This window comes from Heterocephalus glaber, unplaced genomic scaffold (assembly GCF_053883595.1).
Source record: "Heterocephalus glaber isolate CG9 unplaced genomic scaffold, H.glaber_assembly_v1.0 deba00001606, whole genome shotgun sequence".
NCBI classification, from domain to species: Eukaryota; Metazoa; Chordata; class Mammalia; order Rodentia; family Bathyergidae; genus Heterocephalus; species Heterocephalus glaber.
In genome coordinates, this window is record NW_028258377.1 from 38,379,075 (window position 1) to 38,403,044 (window position 23,970).

The 23,970-nt window shown below is 42.0% G+C and overlaps 1 protein-coding gene across 2 annotated transcripts; it reads left to right on the top strand.

The window, feature by feature from the left end:
- Positions 1 to 189: 189 nt before the first annotated feature.
- Positions 190 to 22,389, top strand: Zcchc10 (zinc finger CCHC-type containing 10). 2 transcript variants are annotated; one of them, XM_004836587.3, is made up of 4 exons: positions 190 to 330; positions 11,345 to 11,506; positions 19,113 to 19,154; positions 20,470 to 22,389. In XM_004836587.3, the coding sequence occupies exons 1-4, from the start codon at positions 290 to 292 to the stop codon at positions 20,735 to 20,737; spliced, it is 513 nt and encodes a 170-aa protein (XP_004836644.1). In that variant the 5' UTR covers positions 190 to 289; the 3' UTR covers positions 20,738 to 22,389. The 2 variants fall into 2 exon arrangements, with proteins under 2 accessions (XP_004836644.1, XP_004836645.1); XM_004836588.3 differs by lacking the exon at positions 19,113 to 19,154 and having other exon boundaries at positions 20,470 to 21,253.
- The last annotated feature ends 1,581 nt before the right edge of the window (positions 22,390 to 23,970 follow it).

Genomic DNA, 23,970 nt, shown 5'->3' on the forward strand with positions numbered 1-23,970 from the left:
ACCACTTCGAGTTTTGGGAACACTCCTTCCTATATTTGTAAATATTTATTGCCTTTGTTCGAGAATCTTCTTCCCTGCAGTCATCCTTAAAACCCAGGTCACCACGGAAGCCCACAACCCACACCGGAGACGTCACTAACCAACCCCATCCCCACCCTGCACCCAGGACTCCGCCCCCGGGGCCCGGAGCCCCGCTGGCCCCGCCCACGGCGTCGGCGCCGGCTCCGATGTCTCCGCCCCCTCCGTGGAGTTTCCCGAAAGCCAGCGCGGTAGGCCCGGCTGCGCTAAGATGGCGACTCCCATGCATCGCCTCATAGCCCGCAGACAAGCGTAAGCGAGGGGCGGGCTCGGTCCCCGGGCGGGCTGGGGGCGGGCTGAGGCTCGGCAGCTGGCCCGAGAGCAGGCGCCGGGTGTGGGGCCGGCGTGGGACCCCCTGTAGGGACTGGGGGAGGATGGGATTTCTCAAACAGGTTGGCGTGGCTCGGCCCGGGGGGCTAAGTTTGGTGACCCCGGCTACTGATCTCGCAGAATACGGTTTGGTTTCTGCGAAGGGAGCGGTCAAGAGTTGATCGCTCAGTGGTTTATGTCCCTTTTCCACCTCACGCGTGGCCGGAAAAACCTCAATCTTTACTCCCGACAGCTTAAACTTCAGCTCGCTGTGCAGCCTCCAGCCCAGCTGTCTTTTCTTACTTTGTTCCTTTGGCATTCCGTAGAAACAGCCAGCCAACAGCAAGGCCAATTCTTTCCTCTTTCCTCCAGCTGTCTTTTCGCTTTGTGTTATTCATTCTGTCCTTCAGTAAATATTTACTCAGTACCTACCGTTGTATGCTAGAGTTTGAGTATTAAGAAAAGGAGGTGTTGAAGACAAAATCTTTGTTTTCAAGAGCTTACATTGTGGTGGTAGAAACTAATAAACAGAACAAGTGCACATGTTACACCTGGCGATAAAAAGCTTTACAGGAAATAGATGTAATGGAAAAAGGAAAGGCCCATTGTAGGTTGGTTAGACTGGAAAAGCATGTCGAAGAGGTGGCATTTGAGGAGCGATTCCAAGGATGAGAAAGGAACCTGATACAAGAGTATTTGGAGAAGGAAAGGACTTAGGACTTTGGTTTGGTTTTTGAAACAGAGTCTTGTTAAATCGCTGAATTTCCAAGGCTGGTCTCAAACTTGCCATCCTCCTACCTCAACCTTCCAGAGTGGTGAGATTACAGATGTGCGTTGTGACCCTGGGCTAAGAATTTGGTAAGATCTCAGAGATGACCATTGTGCATATGAGCAAGAGAGAGTGGCAGAAGAGGGTTGCAAATCGCAGATATTGCAGAGGTCCACTCAGATTTCCCTTAACTGCCTTTCTTCTACCAATCTGCACACTCCAACATCTGCCACATTTTCATTTTCTCAGCATTTTTTTTTTTTTTTGGTACCGGGGATCGAACTCGGGTCTTTGCGCTTGCACTTGCGTAGCAGGTGGCGAAACCACTGAGCTAAATCCCTGGCCCTTCTCAGCATTTTAAGGTCATCACCATTTGTGTTTCTGTAATATATAGTTTACAGTCTGCCACTACATACACCTGTACATAATTGTTTATACTTCTTTTTATTTTGTATTCAGATATCCTTATTCCTTTTCTTTTTCTCTCTCTCTCTCCGTATACTCTGTTTCTCAGGCCTGATGAGATTTCCTTCAGTATAAGGATAAAGACTTACAGATTCAGAATAATAAACTTGGAAGACTTTGAAGTCAGGGAGTTCTGAGATCAAGAATGGGACAATAGGGGTCTGGAATTTAGCTCAGTGGTTCCGCCATCTGACTTGAAAGTGTAATGTCCTGAGTTCGATCCCCGGTACCAAAAAAAAGAGTGGGAGAATAATAGTAATTAATAGGAGTGCTAAATTATGTCACTAGGGTCCCAATTCTCCCTCTCTGTCAGCTTTGCCCTTTTGAATGTTGGCTCCAAGCATGAGACTATTTTGGTCCCAAGTGGCTGCAGTATCTAGGGTCTTTTATATTCTCTTAGCTACAAATTTATCACACCTCATTGGTCTCGATGGATTATACACCCAACTCTATGCATAAGGGTTTGTAAAAGTCTGACTTAAAGATCTTGTTTTTCTCCTAGCTCAATTGAATGGATGGACATAACCAGTGAGGAGTTGGGTGGGTAAATCACAGGAGGTAAATGAATGATGGATTGACAAGTCCAGCCAATATTCACTGTGAAAAAAGACTTCTAGCATCTAAATAATGCTATTTCTTGTTTCAGAAGTATCAGAAAGTTGGTCAGGGATTTAGCTCAGTGGTTCTGCCACCTGCCTCTCAAGCACAAGGTCCCGAGTTCAATCCCTGGTACAAAAAAAAAAAGTATCAGAAAGTTAAGTAAATGTGCAATTTTTAACAGTGTGCCTAATTTTTGGTTCGTGAGCTACTCAGAAGTTAGAGATGGAGGGGATAGTCTGGCCAACTTCCTCCAGTAATGCAATAAAGACCTTGTAATTTAAAGAAAAGAAGTTAGGGATAAATTATTACCCTTAGGAGCTTCTGGTCTCATTAGGAAGAAAATATGGCGTGTATGATAATAACTGTCATGGTGTATACAGACTTTAAGTCCCCCAGAGATTCAGACAAGGAAGGCCCTCATAGGCTGGAAGAGTCCATTAGTTTTAGGAATCTATTTAGGGGAAAAGCTGAAGAGACATTTGTTATTTTATATTCATCAGAAAGGTTTATTTTTGTGCTTCATGCCTTTGTTTGTTTGGTTGTTTTTTTTGAGACAAGGTCTCACTATGTAGCCCAGGTTGGCCTCCAACTTTCAAACAGGTAATCCTCCTGCCTCAGCCTTCCGAGTGCTGAGATTACAGGTGTGCACTACCACACCCAACTCAGCAGATCTTTCAGGGATTTATCAATTTACTTTAAATCAATTGGAATGAAATTATTTTTATCTTTTAAATTGTACTTAGGTCTACCCATATGTAACTAGATTATAGACTCTTGAGACTCTTTGGCATTATTTCTTCTATTAAACCCTATTTTGTCTCTTTTTTTTGTTTTGTTTTGTTTTGGTTTTTGTGCCGCTTTGGAGGCAGGAGGCAGGCGCCAGGCGCTGAACCACTGAACTAAATCCCCAGGCCTGTTTTTGTTTTTGTTTTCTGGTATCCTTGTGCCTGCAAGGCAGGTGGCAGAACCACTGAGCTAAATCCCTGGCCCAATTAAACCCTATTCTGAATTCTCTACTCTTTCTTCTGTGTTCAGAGGATTTGTCTAAGTTGGATTAAAGACCTCCAGTAACAGTTGGGCATGGTTGCCATATTGGAAATGATGGTGGGTGCCTGTACTACTTGGTAGGCTGAGGCAGGAGGATCACTTGAGCTCAGGAGTTTGAAGCCAGCTGAGTGACGTAATAACATTCTGCCTTGAAAAGGAAAGAAAGGAAAAGAAAGAGTGAAAGAGGAAGCAAGCAAACAAGCAAGCAAGCAAGCTTCAGTGATGATATTCTTACCTCCTGAAGTGGCCTGTTAAATATATCAAAAAATTTATGGGGCCGGGGATTTAGCTCAGTGGTACTGCCACCTGCCTCAAAAGCCCAAGGTCCTGAGTTCGATCCCTAGCACCAAAAAAAAAAAAGTTTATGATGAGCTAATCCCTGTTTTTTTCTAATATCCTTGCTTTTGCCCCTACCCGTAATTTTTGTTGTGTTGTGTTGTGTTTTGAGACACGGTCTTCCTATGTAGTTCCAGCTGTCTTTGAACTCCCTATGTAGCCGGTCTTCCTATGTAGTTCCAGCTGTCTTTGAACTCCCTATGTAGCCAGGTTGGCCTTGAACTCATGGCAGTCCTCCTGCCTTAGCCTCCCAAGTGCTAGGATTAAAGGTGAATACCACCACTCCCAGCTTCCTACCTACAATTTTAAAATAAACCTGAGTATCTTCTACTTAAATTGACATCAAGTCTGGCCTCTCCTGTCTTATGTTGATTTTTTGAAAATAAGTATCAGACTTACTTTCATGCTTGTTAAATTTTATCTTGTCAGATTAAAGACAGACAGGCCGGGAATTTAGCTCAGTGGTGCTGCAACCTGCCTCGAAAGCACAAGGTCCCATGTTTGATCCACGGTACCAAAAGAAAAAGATTAAAGACAGAGTTCTAGCCTGTTAAGACTTTTTGGACCTGATTCAGTCTTTTTTTTTTTTTTTTTTTGAGACAAGGTTTCTCTATGTAATTTAGTCTGGCCTTGAACTCACTAGATAGCCCAGGCTGGCCTTGAACTCATGGCAATCCTACCTCAGCCTCCCGAGTGCTGGGATTATAGGCATGTGCCACCACACCCAACTCAGTCATCTTTCATATTAGCTATTCCTCTTAAGTTTTGTGTCCGCTCTAGGTATGATAAATACATTAAAGTTATTTAAGATTTTTATTTTAGAGAAAAAGCCCTCTATGTTTGTGATTGCCTGTACAGTAAACAGAGTGAATGTCTTAGTTACTGTTTTCATTGCTGAGACAAAATACCCAACACCCACAGTTAAAAGAGGAAAGGTTTACTTAGCTCACTGTTTGTAGAGGTTTTAGTTCATAGGTGGCTGGCTTCAAGGCATGGTGGCATGACAGGAGCATCACAGAGGAGAAATAGTTCATGGCAGGCAGAAAGCAGCAGGCAGCAAGTGACAACCAACAACCCTCTTTCTGTCTCTTATATTTTATGCAGGCTACCTGCACTTAGGGCAAGTAGCACTCACATCCAGGGAGGGCCTTCCTATTATCCTCTCCCAGAACTATGTCAAACCAATCAGTGGAATCTAGTAAACACACCCTTGATCCCAGCATCACACACTCTAGATCCAGCTGTGTCTGAGAAGCCCTACCTATGACCACATAAGGCTTTGGGATGACATCTAGACCCAAACCATAACATTGTGCCTCTGTCCCTGAAAGACTCATGTACCTGCCTTTATGCAAAGGGCAATTAGTCCATCTCTTAAGAGTTGCCAAAGTCCTAAAAGTTTCATCATTGCGTTACTGAAAAGTCCAAGTTCAAAGTCTCTGAGATTTAAGGCAAACTCTTATCTGAGAGCCCCTGTACAGATGAAAAAAATGTTAAAACACTTCCAACATACAGTGGCACAAGATAAACATTTCCATTCCAATAGGTACAAATAGGAGGATAGAAAGGAATGAGAACAAAGCAAGTCCAAACTCCAGCAGGACAAACATTAAGTCCTGTAGTTCCATGTCCAGCATCTGAGCCAATCTGTGGTAAGATGTAAACTCCAGGGCCAGAGATTTAGCTCAGTGGTGCCCCTTCATGTCTCGAAAGTGCAAAATCCTGAGTTCGATCCCCAGTACCCGCCCCGCCGCACAAAAAAGATGTAAACTCCAAGGCGCTTGGGTGACTCTTATCACATGGGACTGCTGCTGGTTTTATTTTATTTAATTAATTTTTTTTTTTTTGAGACAGGGTCTCACTGTGTAGTTTAGGCTGGCCCTGAATGCATCATATAGCCTGGGCTGGCCTCAAACTCCTGCTAATCCTCCTGCCTCAGCCTCCCCAGTGCTGGGATTACAGACATATGCCACCACACCCAGCTCTGGTGGGGGTTTTAGCTCCTACACCTTCTCTCTTGGGCCAGCTCTGCTCCTTTCTTGCAGTGTTCCTTGACAATCCACGCTCCTGGCTTTCCCAAACTTCTGGGGTCTCCATTGTACCTTCAGCCTCACACTCAGCTTCATACACTGCCCGCTCAGGGGCAAACTGCCTGGCCTCTCAGGCCTTCTTCTGAAATCTGGGTGGAAGCCTTTCTGAGCCTATAAGTCTTGCATTCTGCATGCACCTAAAGCCAGCACCATGTGAATGATGCTTAGGTCTGCCTCCAGCTAGAGCAATAGCTAAGCTTCCTTCTCTCTTGGCTGTAGGGGGTCAAGTACCTATGAACTATATGCCAAGGAATAGCTTCCATAGGCCACCACCATTCTGGAACATGGTGTTCTTGGGGCTGTCTTCTCAAAGAAATCTTTCACTTTTGCAATTTTGAGGCTTCAAAGGGTAGAGTCCTGCTGATTCTTAGGATGTCCTCAAGCCAACTTTACTATTGTTCTCTTCTGAAATACTTGGCTTTTTCTTGCTAGTCTTTTCAGTGACCAATTTCTCCTCTGTTCCTTCTTTGCAGGCTGCAACTTTATTGGAGTTTCCTTTCTGGCCAAATTCAAAACATTTTAAATCATTCGGCTAAGCTCTTTGCTCTTAATTCTTAGTGTAAATCTGGCTAAAAGCCTCCAACATTAGCTATGCCATGGCCTCAACATTAGACTGCCTTGAAATTTCTTCTGCAAGATTAATTAGCCCACCACTCTTTTTTTTTTTGTACCGGGGATCAAACTTGGGTCCCTACGCTTGTGCAGCAGGCAGTGAAACCACTGAGCTAAATCCCCAGCCCTAGTCTACCACTCTTAATCTCAATCTCAGTCAAAGTCTCTGGACATCAGCAGAACGCAGGCAAACTTTCTGCCAAGACATAACACACATCATCTGCAGTCCAACGGGCAATGCAGTCCTTCCCAGGAGAAACCTCCTGAGCCAGGGCTGGGGATGTAGCTCAGTGGTGCTTTACTTGCCTGGCAAAAACAAGGTCCTGAGTTTCATCCCTGGTACTGGAAAAAAAAAAAAAAGAATTGAAAAAAACTCCTGAGACTGGTCTTTACTGGCTGCATTTCTATCAACATTCTGGTCTTCTGAGCTCTGATCAGAATTTGTCATCAAGTACACTCTAAGGCATTCCAGGGCTGCTTTTTCAGCCAGCATCTCCAAACCTTTCCAAACTCCTCTCACAAGCCAGTTCCAAAGGTTCCCAAACTACATGGCCAGGTAATGACACAGCAACAACCCCACTTCTGGTACCAAATTCTGTCTTCATTACTTTTTCTCTTTGCTGAGACAAAAATACCTGACACTCAAAGTTAAAGGAGGAAAGGTTTACTTAGTTCACAGTTTGTAGAGGTTTCAGTTCACAGGTAGCTGGCTCCAAAGCACAGTGTCATGACAGGGGCATCACAAAGGAGAAATAGTTCATGGCAGGCAGAAGGCAGCAAGTGACAACCAACGACCCTCTTTCTGTCCCTTACATTTTATGCAGGCTACCTGCCCTTAGGTTGGGTAACACTCACATCCAGGGAGGGCCTTCCCATTATCCTCTCCGAAATCTATGCCAAACCAATCAGTGAAATGATTTAGTAATCACACATGCTTTATCCCAGCATCACAGACTCTAGATCCAGCTGTGTCTGAGAAACCCCACCTGTGACCACATAGGGCTTTAGGGGGATATCTAGATACAAGCTGTAACAGAGCATCACATGCTGACAGGCTGCAGTCCCCACGGGCATTTTGAGCACCTTCTGATGAGACAAGACAGTAGAAATTGTCTTCAGTGTAGGAAGTGGCCACTGAGAGCTCTTCAGCCATAGCCAGGGTTGGGGAACTAGGTGATGGCGACCTGGCCCTGACTCCATATGTGAACCCAGAGGGGACTCCTTTTTTGTTTTTTGAGGCAGGGTCTTGCTCTGTAATTCAGGCTGTTTTTGAACTCACTGGGTAGCCCAGACTGGCCTCAAACTCATTTCCATCCTCCTGCCTCAGCCTCCTAGTGCTGGGATTATAGGCCTGCACATCCACACCTAGCTCAAGTAATTTATTAAAATAGAGAACAAGGCAGGGCACAATGGCACGCTCCTGTCATTCCAGCACTGAGGGGCTGAGACAGGAGGATCTAAAATGCTAGATTGTGAGTGTCTGCCACTATATCTAGCCCTCTGTAGTAACTTGTAATACATTTTTTGAATTTATTATTTCTGGGACACATATTGTATTCATACATATATTAAATGTGTTAGCTGGTTTTTTTGCTATCTGAAAATCTAATATTAAGTCCATGTACTGGTAGTATTTTCCAATGTGTATGTTTATTAGTGCATATTCATTTTTTTTTTTTTTGACACTGGGAATCAAACTCAGGACCTTGCACTTTTCGAGGCAGGCAGTGGAACCACTGAGCTAAATCCCCGGCCCTAGTGCATATTAATTTTACAAAATACTAGGTTTCAGTGTAGCCATGTAGTGTTTTCTTATTGATAGGGGTTTTTTTGGTACCTGGGATCGAACTGGGGTCCTTGCGCTTGTGCAGCAGGCGGCGAAAGCACTGAGCTAAATCCCTAGCCCTATTGATGATATTTATTTATTAGTACTGGGGACTAAATCGGCCTTCACACTGAACTACATCCCAGCCGTTTATAATTTTTTATTTAGAAATAGGGTCTCATTAAGTCACTAAGTTCCCAGGCAGGGCTCAAACTTGAGAACTTCCCTCAACCTCCCAGAGTGCTGAGATTACAGGTGTATGCCACCACGCCGGATTTATTGGTCTTTTAAAATGTGCTACAGGGCTGGAGTGTACCTCAGTGGTAGAGCACCTGCTTAGCATGATGCCCTGAGCTGAATCCCCAGCACCAAAATCAAAAACAAATAAAAAAGAACAAAGCAAAACAGCAACAAGAAACTACCAGTACAAAAGGAAAGCATTTATTCTTTCACTCCTCTGCCTAAGCCATTTTAGTTCCTTATGTGAAGCATTCATTCTTCAAATTAGGGTTAGCTTAAATTTTGGGTAAATGCTAAACATACATTATTGTCAAGATTACATAATCTGGCCTTCAAGGAGGAAGACAAATCCAGTTTCTGTTTTCTGAAACCCTTGCCCATTTCTAGTCATTTTATAAACGTTTACTGAACAGCAGTTAGGTATGCATGAGGGATAAAAATGATGGCCCCTCTAGTGCAAAAATAAGAATCCAGGACCTTCCCTGTTTCCCCCCAAATGAAACCTAACCTGAACATAACCAGCTCTGAAAACCAGAGATCAAAAATGCCAGCCCCAGTCACCTGTCCTCTGCTGTCATTACACGGTGGCCACTGTGTAGAATAGCGAGGTCCGATCTGCCTGGCGCTGGCCGTCACCATGGCAACGACCAACACTTACCTTTCCATTAGGTCTCATTTTCAGGGAAACACAGTTACTGTGCAACTGTGTTTTAGAAAGCTGGAGGGGGCGGGGGGTTGGTCCAAATTATTTTGATTAGCCCAATATGTGAACTAATAATAGTAGCTCCCCTTTGTTGTGTATTCGCGCCAGGTGCCGAACTGTTTGCTTCATGCATATCCAGGCCTATAGAAAAACAATATTGCTCTCAAATCTACTAAGTTGGCGTAGGAATTGGGTGTGATTGTCCTAAGTAGCCCACAGCTAAATTTTTGGTACAGAACAAGCTGCGGTTATGGTCTCAGCTAACTCCCACAATAAACTAATAATATAAGTATGACCACATATTTTAGAAGTGGAAACTGAGGTTTCAACAACAGCTTACTAAAGATAGTATAGCTATATGGGAGAGTCAAGATTTCTTAATAATTTTAATTATTGTGAAATACGGCACATGTTCAAAAAATCATACACCATAAATGTGCTACTTAATAAATTGATATAAAAGCAGCATTCCATACACCGACACAGATCAAGAAATCAAAAACTGGGGCCTGGGGGTGTAGCTCCGTGATAGTCTGCCTAGCATATGTGAGGCTCTGGATTCAATGCGCGATACTGAAAATTTTTAAAAGAAAGAAACAAGCTGGATGCGGTAGCACACGTCTAGAATCCCAAGCCTCAGGAGGCTGAAGCAGGGGGATTGTTGTGAGTTCGAGGCCAGCCTGGGGTCCATAGTGAGTTCAAGGCCAGCCTGGCTGCATCGCGAGACCCTGTCTCAAAAAAACCACACCAAAAAAAAAATTTCTTACACACTAGAAGCACCCTGATGCGGTCCTGGTCAGAACCTCTTTCTTTCCCTGCTAAAAGTAACCACTGTCCTGACGTCTGTGGAAATTACTTTCTTGCTTCTCTGTATTTTTACAATCTAACCATGTACTACAATTTAATATTTACATTAAATTGATCATGAATCTGCAAATCATGGTCCACTGAATCTTGCCTAACGTGAGCTAAGAATGTCTCTTGGATATGTGTGTCTATAATCAGTTTGCTGATGGTGAGCACCTACTCTGAACTCCAGCTGAATGAAACGCTGGCCACAATACAGAATCCCATTCTTCTCGTTGGTGGAGCTCTACTAAAATTATATTTAAATATTATTTTAAATTTTTCATCAACCAAATATTTAAGAAAATTTACTTTTGTTCTTGTTATATAAGAACCTATTGAATAGCTACAGTTTTGCCTATTGTTCTACAAAGTATATTTACTATCTGATCCTTTACAGAAAACGTTTGCTGACCCCTGGTCTAAAGCCTTGCTAACTTTTGGTTTATTCCGAGGAGCTAGCCTTTCAGATTTTTTTTTTTCTTTTTGGTGCTGGGGATCGAACTCAGGACGTTGCACCTGTGAGGCAGCCGTGGCACCACTGAGCTAAATCCCTGCCCCCCTCAGTCTTTTTTTATTTTATTTTATTTTAGTTCTTTTTTTTCCCCCTCAGTCTTAACGGCAAAAAAAAAAAAAAAAAAAAAAAAAAAAAAAAAAATCCCTTCTCTCCCCAGGTGTAATAAGTAGTACTCTCTTGAGAAGGCCATGCACCTCTAGCACAAGAGTGCCGTCTGCTTCCACAGGTTGGCTTGGTTATTCTTTATCCTCACATTGATTCTCTGATTCCCCAAGGAGATTGTTTAAACTATTCAGTCTAAATATTCATCCTTGCACTCTCGAAGGCTGACACAGGAGGATCACAAATTCGAGCCCAACTTTGCAATTTACCAATTTAATGAGACCTTGTCCCAAAATTTAAAAGGCTGGGGACAAGTTCAGTGCAAGGCCCTGGGTTCAATCTCCAGTACCACACACACCGGAAAAAAGTGTCGTGTGAGTCACCTCGTCCGTCATTACTGAAATAAAATTGAAGAACCAATACTTTTTTCTGATCGTTTGTTTCTTCTTTCTGGTTTGAGACACGGTCTTCCTATGTAGTCCGGGCTGGTCTTGAACACACTATTTAGCCCAGGCTGGTCTCAAACTCCAGATCCTCCTGCCTCGGCCTCCTGAGCTCTGGGATTATAGCTTGTGTTACCATTTCCGGCAAGAGTTGAACTCAGTTCTGTTTTAACTGCAAGGACCACGGATTGTTTTTTTGTTTTCCCGTGGACCACGTTGTGAGCCACCTACTATACTGCCTTGTACGCCCTTTGTGATAAAAATTAAACATTGTTTTACACTTGATACTGTTTATGCTTTTCAGGGGAGGAAGTGCTATAAGGCAAATTTTAAGGCTTATTTTGCATTTTTTCCCTCTGTAGTGAAGCCAATAAGCAACATGTGAGGTGTCAGAAATGCTTGGAATTTGGACATTGGACTTATGAATGCACTGGAAAAAGGAAATACCTACATAGGCCATCAAGAACAGCAGAACTAAAGAAAGCCTTAAAGGAGAAAGAAAACAGGTTATTATTACAGCAAAGGTAGGTTTACATGTGGTATCCAAAGGAATGTTTGTTATATATGTCCGTAGACCTTCTTGAGGTACTACACGTCTTGTGGCCGTTCTCCAGATTTTAATTGTAATACTAGCTAGTGCTTAGTGAATGCGTACTATGAGCCGGGCACTATACTCATTTCTTTCAAGTCGGAGCTTAGTTAAACCTCAGATAGACAGTGCATTACTGAGCTAGATGCTGTTTTTATCCTTAGCTGGCATGTGCAAGAAGTGAGGCACAGAAAGGGTCAGTAACTTGCTCAGTGTCACATAACTGGCAAGAGGAAAAGCTAAGTGTGAAACCAACCAAACTGCCCCTAGGGTCAGCGCTCTTAATCATTTTATTTTATTCCCTCAACGGTCAGTGAAACAGCATAGAACACTGGGCTAGATGGTACAGGCAGATCCAGAAAACCAGCTGGGTGTGGTGGCACAGGCCGTAATCCCAGCACTCAGGAGGCTGAGGCTGCAGGATCCCTGCAAACTTGAGGTCAGCCCAGGCTCCATGGTGAGAGCCTGTCTCAAAGAAAAGGAACCAAAAAAACCTATCCAAGATACAGTAAGGGTACGTAGATAACGTAGAGAGTAGTTTATATGATATGCTAGGATTCATGTTAATGAAAAGAAGAAGCCAGGCGTGTAGTACCCGCCTGTGGCAGGATGATTTCGCGTTCCAGGCCAGCCTGGGTGACAGTGAGTTCAAGACCAGCGAGACTCTGTCTCAAAAAAGAAAGAAAGAAAAGAAGGAAAAACTGAGTGTGGTGTGACCATCCCTGTCATTCTGGGAGGCTGGGACTGGAGGATTAGAAGTTGGAGCCCAACCTGGTCAACTTATTAACAACTTAATGAGACCCTGTCTCATCATAAAAAAGTAAAAAGAGCTAGGGATATAGCTGAGTGTGAAGGCCCTGGGTTCAGCATCCAGGACTACATACATATACACACCAAGAAAGAAATAAAGAGAGAACAAAATTTTTAAAAAGTGAAATTTTCTTGGAAATGTAAATGATTGAGAATAGGTTTTTAAAAATTTCATTTCTTTAAAAATTTTTATTAGTACACATTTGCCGTACATAATTATTTCATTCATCATGGAGAGTTGGTACATGTACATAAAAACACGTCTTTATTCATTTTTATTTGAGTATTTAACCCAGTAGAAATTTATTTAGTTATATACACGCACACACACACACTTTTTGGTTTGTTTTGTTTTTTTGGTACTGGGGATTGAACTCAGGACCTTGTGCTTGTGAGGCAGGCGGCAGCACCACTGAGCTAAATCTGAGGCCAAAAGTTTTGTTTTTTAAAAAATTCTTCTGCTTTGTGGTTTGGGAAGAAGGAAATAGTGGGAGGGCAAAGGATCCTAATGGTGGTAGAGGTATGCTATATATTTAGAGGCGATAACAGGGAAAAATGGGTGTAAAATCAGTAGTGAGATACAGAAATGAGAAAGAATTCTATGGCTAATATAAATATTAGATAAAAAGTTAAAGGTAGACAGATGAAGAGAGGGTAGAAGAAAAGAAAAATAGAGCAAGGATGAGAAAGAGGAGAAAGAAGTCAAAGTAAAAGTAGAAATAAAAAGGGACAAGGGAGAATTCTCTTAACCTCTCTAAACTACATTGGAAGAAAAGGGCAAGAGAAAGAGAAACACACACACACATGCTTAAAGGGGCAAATAATGCAATAAAAGTTGGGTGAGCCAGGCATAGTGGTGCGCAGCTGTAATTCCAGCACTCAGGAGGCTCAGGCAGGAGGATCACTGAGTTTGAGGCCATCCTGAGCTACATAGAGTAACCCTGTCTCAAAAAACAAAAACAAACAAAAAGGGGGGAGGTGACCAGAAAGAGGAAAACAGCAAAAATAAATAAATAAATAAATAAATAGGAAGTTTTCTATTGTTTTGGACATGTGGCTGTTTGCCATAGCCTAGGTCAGGAGCAGAGCTCAGGCCAACATGTGATTCTGGTCTTGCTGGAAGTTTGAGGTGGCAGCCCCCACCCCAATGGTGCTGGGTGCAGAGAACCACATACAACGGGACAGGTGCCAGTGTGACCTTCCAGTCATCCTGGGTAACTCAGGCTGACCCTGGCCTCGGACCACACGAGCTGGATCCGTGCTCACAAGCTCCAGCCCCTCAGCAGACTCCCTCCAGCCTGCTCTCAACCTCCAGCTGTTTCCGTGGCTGCCCTGCCCTCATCCACGCTGGGAACTTGACTGTGTGGAGTGTGGCTTGTAGCCAAGAGGCTGCCCTGCGGCCCAGGCTGGACTGCTGAGCCCTTCCCCACGCTGGCGTCCTGCCAGCGCTTGTGGTGGTGGGCCCTGGACCACGGCCACTCACCAGCTGCTGACTGTGGAAGGCCAGTCTGGGAGCAGCACCCCTTGTTTTCCATGAAGGTTCCAACTGCCACCGAAACTCAGTCTTCTCTCTTCCTTTAGGAATGTTCTGTGTTTGTCTCTAAGCAGTGTTCTTTGGGTTGGAATCTTCAAAGCAGAATTCAGACATGGTTACCACATTGTGTTCCGTTAATGTCTCTTTCCTTTTATGATATTCTCCACCTCTCTGTGTTTCTTGTTGGTGTTCTTTGAGTCTCTCCAACAACGCTCTTCCTCTACTAGGCCATGTTGTATCTTCCAGATCCTTCTTTCTCAGTGGATCTTTCTTCAGCTTCTATGATGTGACTCTGTCTCCAGTCAGCCATATGGAATCCCCATTCCAGACTTTTGCCTTGCCCAATACCGGGTCCGTTGTTTGGCTGGCATTTCTGCTGCCCAGGAGAGGGGAAACAATGCAGAGCCAGCTCCACGTTTGCAGTGGCTGAGCCAAGGTGTGGATCCACAGTTGTGGACTTGGTTGGGACCAGCCCAAAGGTCCAGGTGTTCCTGATAATAGTTGTTACTTCCTAGAAGGAAAACTCAATGGGAGCGAGACTGGAAAATTATGCAGTCTTTTATATCCTTTGCCTAAACCTTTTCAAATGCCTATGAAATCAGTATCTGTTTTAGAGAAGCTGCAGTGGGAAGGTGTCAAGTCTGCTTAGTGTTACAGATGAGAAGCAGCATCTTCGTGAGGACTTTAGCTCTACAATAGTACGGCAAATGCTGCCCAGCCCGCAGTCTTCCAGTCTGTGCACACGAAAGCTCTTCAGGGGTCATCCAGAGATAAATAACCGATTCTAGATCACCAGCATTCATGTTCATTTTTTCCAAAAGCAAATCTGAATGAGGACTTGCCTTTTGGTTCTCCTTTCTACTTTGTTTTTTACAACAATTTCACAAAAGAAATTTAAAGAAAGCATACTTCTTAGTCATCCTAATCATACCTCGATATAGTATTTCATGTAAGAATGGAGAAAGTCTTTCAAAATACTGATATTCATACTGAGAAAGGGAAGCCAGGCATGGTAGCACACACCTGTAATCCCAGCACTTGGAAGGCTGAGGCAGGAGGATCACTGTAAGTTCAAGGTCAGCCTGGATCACATAGCAAGTTCAAAGCCAGCCTCAACTACATGACATGACTCTGTCTAAAAATCCCCCCCCCAAAACAAAAAACACTGTACCGAGAATGTGAATGGCCATAAATAGAAGCAAATTCTTTTGTATGTTGTTTTCTTCCCCTTAAAATTGAAGATGGATTAAATTGTCAGTCTAAAAAATGTATTTCAGAGGTGGCCTGGGGAGGGAGCTTAGTAGGAAACTGCCTGCCTGATTAGCATGGGTGAGCCACTGGGTTAAGTCTCCAGCACTGGGGGGGAATATATGTATATTTATAAATTATATATGTACACATTCATACACACACACACACACACACACACACACTGATTATTATGTAACTCGTGGAATATAAATGGAAGGAATTCAAAGAATTATGTGATAATTTTTAACTAAACTTTATTTTCATCTTCCTACTGAAGTAAAGGTTTGTTAGGGTTGAATCTATAAAAATTAAAAATAGGAATTGCATTGTTGCTGAGTCTTGCTACATTCTTACAGTAAACAGTCAGCTCTGCCAGGGTTAGTGTCTCACACCTGGCCTCTTAAGGCCTTCCTTCGGCGCACAGTGCTCTGGAAAGAGGGCGACATCCCAGGCCCTGGTGATCTTGTTTATCCTTCCGCCAAGGAGATGGGGAAAGCATGGAGTCTGCCCGTGGTGTACGCGGGTGCGCAGGTGTTGAGGGGCTCACGCTGCAGACCTCCAGTTCGTAGATTGTCCAAGACGAAAGCAGCGCGTCAGCTGGGCCTGTGGTGGTTGTTTTCCTCCACGAGTTCCCAACAAGATCCACCAGCATGCTGTCCTTACTGTTGAGCAAATATCAGTGTGAAGTGTTGAAGGTGTAAGCACAGAGTCAGAAAGCTAAATAAAAAGGAAAGTTTTTTGGGTTTTTTTGACAGGGTCTCACCATGCAGTTCAGGCTGACCTTGAACTCACTATGTAGCCGAGGATGGGAACGCTTTTTTGAGTAATAAAAAAAAAAGAAAAAAAAATGTGTTGATGGCTACATAAACTAGGAAAAAACCCTTCTTCTTAAGAAAATGCATTTCTGGGCCGGAGATTTAGCTCAGTGGCTCTGCCGCCTGCCTCACAAGCACAAGGTCCAGAGTTCGATCCCCTGCACCCCCCCCAAGAAGTGCATTTCTAATAAAATTATTTGTAATAGTCAGATTTATGATATATTTTCTCATTGTTTTAATCAATTGTGTGTTAGTAATAACTCAATTTGGAACTTTAAAATACTTTTAAAGCCATATAATTACAGGTAATGGAAAGGTAAAATTTCTAGTTATGTCTGTATTTTATTGCAAAGAAACAGCACAAGTGATCACTTAAATTTTCATGTATAAAAATGTATTAGGAGCCAGGGATTTAGCTCAGTGGTTCCGCCGCCTGCCTCGCAAGTGCAAGGACCCAAGTTTGATCCCTGGTACCAAAAAAATATATATATTAGGATACATTGTATGGGGAAAGTAAAGAGAAGAGAAAGGATAGTGTAAAAGTACCAGCTGTTGAAGATAAACTTGTTTATATATGTTAAGTGAGTGAAGGTAGATATCTAATCATTGTGGCACTTAGTTTCTGTCAGATATGATAATGAAAGTGATACAGCAATTTTCCTTTTAAGACATCAGTGTGGGGGCCGGGGATTTAGCTCAGTGGTTCTGGCGCCTGCCTTGCAAGCGCAAGGTCCCGGTACCAAAAAAACAAAAAACAAAGACATCATTGGGGGCAGCTGGGCATTGGGTGCACTCCTGTAATCCCAGCAGGCTGAGAGGCAGGCAGGGGAATCACAAGTTCAAGCACAGCTTGGGCAAATTAGCGACTTAGCCAGGACCTTGTCTAAAAAATAGAAGGGCTTGGGCTCAGTCCCCAGCACCAATAAATAAAATAATTAAGAAAAAAAAAGAACATTAATATGGGCTGAGGGTGTAACTCAGTCTTTGCCTGGCACACACCATGCCCTGGGTTCAATCCCCAGCCCCACAACACACACACACACACACACACACACACACACACACACAGTCACAATCAGTATGTATAAAATGCATGCTTTGCAAATGTTCAAATTTAGGATAAAAATTCTACCATATGAGATCTCCAAAAATTTTTTGGGCTGGGGATTTAGCTCAGTGGTGCTGCTGCCTGCCTTAAAAGCACGAGGTCCTGAGTTTGATCCCCATTACCAAAAAAAAATTTTTAGAAATGTAAGCACAAAAAATTTTGAAGACCACTGTCTGAAATAAAATATAAGAGTTATAAAAAATGTCATTCCAGTGTGGGCATGATAGTAGTGCACACCTATAATCCCAGCCCTTGGGAGGCTGAGGCAGGAGGATCACTGCAAGTTCAAGGCCATTCGGGCTACCTAGTGAGTTCAAGGTCAGCCTGAACTACATAGCAACACCTTGTCTAACAACAACAAAAAAACGTCATTCCAACATTTATTTTCCTAGTTGTATCACACAAGTATCTTAGTTTAAAAATATATAGAACTGCGAGGGATGTAGCTCAGTGGTTCCGCCACCTGCCTCTCAAGCACAAGGTCCCAAGTTTGATCCTGGTACCCCCCCCTCCAATATATATATACACACACATATATATAAGTGTGTGTGTGTGTGTGTGGGTGTGTATAGAACTGTGTAAGTTTTAGCCTTGGCTCTGTTGAATAAAGACTGCCGATTTAGGTTTAATAATAAAACAGTGGATATGTATAAATTTCAAGGATCACAAATTCTTTTCTTTTTTCTCTTGCTACTGGGTATTGAACTCAGGACCTTGTGGTTGCAAGGCAGGCGGTGGTGCCACTGAGCTAAATTCCCAGCCCAAGGATCACAAATTCTTATGGTGTGATTTAATAAATATACTTTTAACCACTTGTTTTCAGTAAGTAACTTCATTATGTAAGACAGTGTTATATAAGTATTTATTTGCAAAGACTCAGGAAATAAGGATGGAAACATTATATAGAAAATACATGGGCTGGGGATTTAGCTCAGTGGTTTCGCTGCCTGCTGTGCAAGCACAAGGACCTGAGTTCGATCTCTGGTACCAGAAAAAACAAAAACAAAAACATAGAAGTTTAGAATATAGAAATGTTATATTTATAGGACAGTGAAATATTGATAGTGTTAGAAGTAAGTCTGTAATTTGAAGCCAGATGTGGTGATGTACATCTGTAATCCCAGCACTCAAGAGGCTGAGGCAGGAAGATCCCCTTGAGTTTAAGGCCAGCCTGAACTACATAGTGAGAACCTGTCTCAAAAAAAAAAGTCTGTAATTTGAAAACCTGATTGGTATACACGTTTATTGGCAGAAATATAGCAACATGGGCCGGGCATTTAGCTCAGTGCTTTCGTTGCCTGCTGTTCAAGCGCCAGGACCCGAGTTCAATCCCCGGTACCAAAAAAAAAAAAAAAAAAAGAAAGAAAGAAATATAGCAACAAGCCTTCTGTACATTTCATTCAAATTCACTAGATTTTCTTCTTTATAAATAATGTAAGAGGATCGGGTGTGGTGGTGTAAGACTGTAATGCTAGCAGTCTGGGAGGCAAAGGCAGGAAGATTGCATGTCCCAGCCCACCTAGGGCAATTTAGTCACTCAGCAAGACCTTATCTCAAAATTTAAAACATTTAAAAAGAGTTGGAGATATAGATCAGAATGAAAGCCATGAGTTCAGTCTCTAGTAGCCACACACACACAAATAAGGGAACATAGTCTTGCAGTATTAAATTGACTCTGAGAACTCAAATTACAGCTATTGTGTTTATTTGCTTTGGGTGATTGTTTAGTAAGTAGTTCAGTTCCAGATTTTAAAAGGATTAAATTTGTGCATTCAGCCATCTTAATTACTAATTTACCTGGCCTTTAAGTTATGGTTGATGAAATTTTTTGCTTAAGTGCTGATTAAGTTGTCTACAACAGGAAACTTGCCACTTGGTTATAGCAAAAAGTACTGTGCTCGGGGTGTAGATTATAAAAGACAGTGTTTCTCTAAAGTAAAACAGTCTGGGAGATAGCAGGCTTTGTCAGAGCTGGGTATAATCACTGTATTAACAGGAGCTTTTGTTCCTCTTGTGTTGACAGCATTGGAGAAACTAATATAGAAAGAAAGACCAAGAAAAAAAGGTATGCCTGGCTTTGGGAATATTCTACAGAGGACTAGTAATACTGGTTAGAGGGATGGAGCACTGATTTTGAAATAATACTTATAAAGTTTGTATTTGAAGTCTCTTGTTTGCCATTCATGCTTAAGTATTGTTTTATTTTGTGCTTTTTTTCTTTTCCCTTGCCTGGAATTTATTGGGACCATTTATCCTTTTTCCACATCTTTCTAGAGTCCTTAGGCTTGGAGATAGAAGTTGGCTTAGAACAGGAATAATTATTATTATTATTATTATTATTATTATTTTTTTTTTTTTTTAGGAATTATTATTAAAGGGCCGGGGATTTAGCTCAGTGGTTTCGCCGCCTGCTGTGCAAGCGCATGGACCCGAGTTCGATCCCCGGTACCAAAAAAAAAAAAAAAAAAGGGAATTATTATTAGATTGGTTAGGAATTGCTGGCCAGCCATTTCTGGTCTGAAGAAGTTAAAATAAAGAATATTTTGGGCATAGTAGGGCACACCTGTGATCCTAGCTGCTTGAAGGGCTGAGGTAGCAGGATTGAAAGTTTGAGGCCAGACTCAGAAACTTAGTGGGACCCTACCTCAAAATACAATTTTATAAGCTGGGCATGGTGGTGCATGCCTGTAATCCCATCACTCAGGAGGCTGAGGCAGGAGGATTGCCCCAAGTTTGAAGCCAGCCTGGACTACATAGTGAGTTCAAGGCCAGCCTGAACTATATAGTGAGACCTTGTCTCAAAAACTTAAAAAAATTTTTAAATATATATATATATAAATAAATAAAATTTTACAAAGGGCCAAAGATGTAGCTCAGTGGTAGTAGTAGAGCTTGTGCAAACCCCTAGGTTCAGTCCCCAGTACCACTTTTAAAAAAAGAAAAGAGGGGCCAGGGGTTTAGCTCAGTGGTTTCGCCACCTGCCTCGCAAGTGCAAGGTCCTGAGTTCGATCCCCGGTACCAAAAAAAAAGAAAGAAAGAAAAGAGAACATGAAGCATTTGTTAGCCTGCATGAGGTTTAAATAAATTTTAACTGTTACACTGCAACTTTATTGTCATCTTTTCCACTCTGAAGCATAATGCAGGAGACACACTTACTGTGACCCTATTCTTCACTTGATCTTAGCCGCAAGGCTGAGAGGCGATAGTGAACTCCATGCTTGCTGAAGCAGCAAGACCTTGTAAAGGGATGGGCATGGCTTATAGCAGTGAGGTGAGCCCAAGCCGCCACTGGGGATACACAGATGATGTCCTGTGAGGTTGCTTTTAAAGATCCTATGAAATGCCAGCTTCCCATGTGTACAATGTTCATTGTCTGACAGGTCCAAGAGTGTAACTAGTTCCAGTAGTGATAGCAGTGACAGTTCAGCCAGTGACTCTTCATCGGGGAGTGAAGACACATCTGCCTCCTCCTCCTCCGAGGACAGTGACTCCGACGAGAGCTCCTCCAGCTCGTTGTCCTCAGCCTCCTCCTCAACCTCCTCCTCCTCCTCCTCGGACTCAGACTCGGGCTCCAGCTCTCCCAGCAGCAGCAGTAGCACAGAGAGCAGCTCTGAGGATGAGCCACCGAAGAAGAAGAAGAAGAAATAGAATTTCTCATCCATATTGGACCAGGGACCCGAAAACACCAACGTGATTCTCAGAAGAGAATGCAGACAGTGTTAAAGCCAAATAGATTAACTGTTCAGAATTTCTAGAGTTCAGAAGTTTCTAAGTGTTTCACATTGTAAGAGCATAAAGATAATAATCAGTTATATATAGAAAGAGTTTTATTTGGAGGTGAATCTTGTTTTTCTTTTTTTTAAATCTTTAAAATGTATCTCTATGGCCAGGGATTTAGCTCAGTGGTTTCACCGCCTGCTGTGCAAGTGCAAGGACCAGAGTTCAATCTCCAGTACCAAAAAAATAAAAAATAATAAATAAATAAATAAATAAAATGTATCTCTAGAATTTAAAACTAAAATCTAGCAAATTGCCAGGAATGGTGGCACATGCCTGTAATCCCGGTACTTGGGAGGCTGAGGCAGGAGGATTGCCATGAATTTGAGGCCAGCCTGGGCTACGTAGTAAGTTCAAGGCCAATCTGACAAGTGAGGCCCTATCTCAAAAAAAAAAGAAAGAAAATCCAGCAAATCTGTTTTTGTGATGAGCATTATATTTTCTCCCTGTTAAATGAATGCCTTGCTTTATTATATGATAATGGTATGTGTTGGACAGGTTTTCAGGATAAATCATCAGAATATCTGGCTGTGTTATTATGTAAGATTTAGTACATCGTTACTGTAAGCTTGGGAGTTTTCCTACTGTTAAGAAATGTACTCTATTTTTATGTTGATGTTCAGAAAATTATTCTATTTGTCCTGAATAAGAGTTCAAAAAATGAATTAATATATTTATAACTTTTGAATGTTACAATTTCCAAGTTGTTATGTTTCGTCATTCATTTCCTTCTGGTTCCTTAAATTCTTAGAGTTACCCTTTTCTGAGGAAAATCATTCTAGAGCAACCTAAATAGGGACAAAAAAAATCTGAAGCTAAGGAATCTAGTCTTGGTAACTTAGTAAAAATTCAGCATATCAGAAAAGAAAGCAGCCATGTAAAAGGCTAATTTAGTAAAAGCACTCTAAATATCTTTGTGTCTTAACATGCTGTAAAAGGTACAATTCAAGAGAAGAAAAAGGAGGAAGAAAGGTACTTTTTATAGAAAGTTAGGACATTGTTGGTTGCCTTTATTAAAAAGATTTTTGAAGCTTTCATAAAGATTGCCTTTTGCCATTTTTACAATTAGGGTAGGACAGTTTATATGGTAACTGGTCATATATGACAAGTCCACTGCATAAATGAACAAGTAGGGTTAATCAGTGTTTATATAGTATATACGCTGTTGAAATCTGACATGAAATGTGAAAAAGGAAACTGCACAGTGTTTCTTAAAAGTAAAATATTGCTGTGAGATTGGTTTAACATCACATTATTCTGTGATGCCTTTCAAACTTTTTGGAAAGAAGTATGTTTGTAGAATGACCTTGATTTGGGTCAAATATAGGTTCTTAAAGGTACAGATTTTTTTTTATATTTTTATGAGAAAGTAGTGGAAAGTTACTTTTGAAGGAAATGGTCTTCTACTTAAATGTTGAAATACATTATGTTGTGAATTTAAGAAGCCTGTAATTACCTGTGTGTTTTACAGAACCATCTGCTTTCAATTATTGTAAATAAACTTTCAAAGCATCATTTCAAAAGGCTCAGTAGAAATGTATTGCTTCCTAGGTAATTTTAATAGATTACTAATTAAATACATGTTACAATGTTTATAGTCTCCGGAAGGGCAATTTTAGCAGTTAAAGAATTTGGAAGAGAGAAAGTGTACACAGGATGCATCCCTTGCAATTAAATAAAACTCAGAGTTTGTGCTCACAGCTTTAACATTTTGCTAATTTATTTAGTGTTAGTTCTTACTCTTTTTATAGGTAAGGGCATTTAAACAAAATCTAATTTCAATTTTTACTGTTACAGCTGTTAAAAAGAATACCTGAAGGGGGCCGGGGATTTAGCTCAGTGGTTTCGCTGCCTGCTGCGCAAGCGCAAGGACCCGAGTTCAATCTCCGGTACCAAAAAAAAAAAAAAAAAGTATACCTGAAGAAATGTGGAGGGCCGAAACTTGATTATTTTCTAGTCACATGTTTCTCTGAAAAAAAACAATCAGTGGCAAAGTAGAGACTTGGAAAGAGTTTCTCTGTGTCCTGCTGTCTTAGTCACTTCTCTCATTGCTGAGACAAAATACCCAACACCCAAAGTTAAAGGAGGAAAGGTTTATTTGGCTCACAGTTTGTAGAGGTTTCAGTCCATAATTGGCTGGCTCCAAGGCAGGGTGGCACATGGCAGAGGGGCAACAGTTCATGGTGGTGGAAGACAGCAAAAGCAACAAGAGACCTTAAGGCATCTTCCTGCCCCTTTTATCTTACCCAGACTATTTAGGGCAGGTGACATTCACAGCCTTAATCCTACCACCCTTGCACCAGGAATCATCCCAGTATCACACTCTTATCCAGCCACCTCTGAGAAGGCCCCACCCATGACCTCATGAGGCTTTGGGGAGACAGCTAGACTCAGCCATGACACCTGCATAAATGCAGAACTGTTGAAGGTGAGTCTCTGGCAAACACAGAGAGTGTAGTATTTCTCACCCACAACTGTATCAAAAGGAGCCATTAAATCACAGGTTTCTATTCCGTGAACATTTTGTTAGCATGACTGCAAAATAGTAATTTTGGCCTAGATTCAAAATACAGCATTAGGGTTAGTTAACACCGAAGGCAGAAGTGCAAGAGCTTGAGCTTCATATTCAAAGTTTTATTTATTCTTTTAACTTTTTCAGTACTGGGGATTGAACCTATGCCTCGGAAATAGTAGTAGCCAAGTACTTTGCTACTGAGAGACATTCCCAGCCCTTTTTATTTTTTATTTTGAGACAAGGACTCACTAAGTTTCCCAGGTTGACCTTGAACTTGCAGACCTCCTGCCTAAGCCCACCCAGGTGATTACAGGTGTGCACCATGGCGCTGGCTTCTTTTTCATTTTGAACTGATCATACATCTTCAAAAAGTTTACAAAGTGAGCCCAATTTCCTTATATACCTCATCTAGTTTTCCCTAATGTTACCATCTTACATAAGCATAGTACAATTATTATAATCAAGAAATTGTGAATGGTGAAGGGTAATGAGATAGGCTAGGTACCTGGTTTTACCAGCTTTTAGACAGACACTCCCTAATTGACTGCTGTGCCTATGTGCACGGCTAAGAAAGATTTGACCAGAGTTA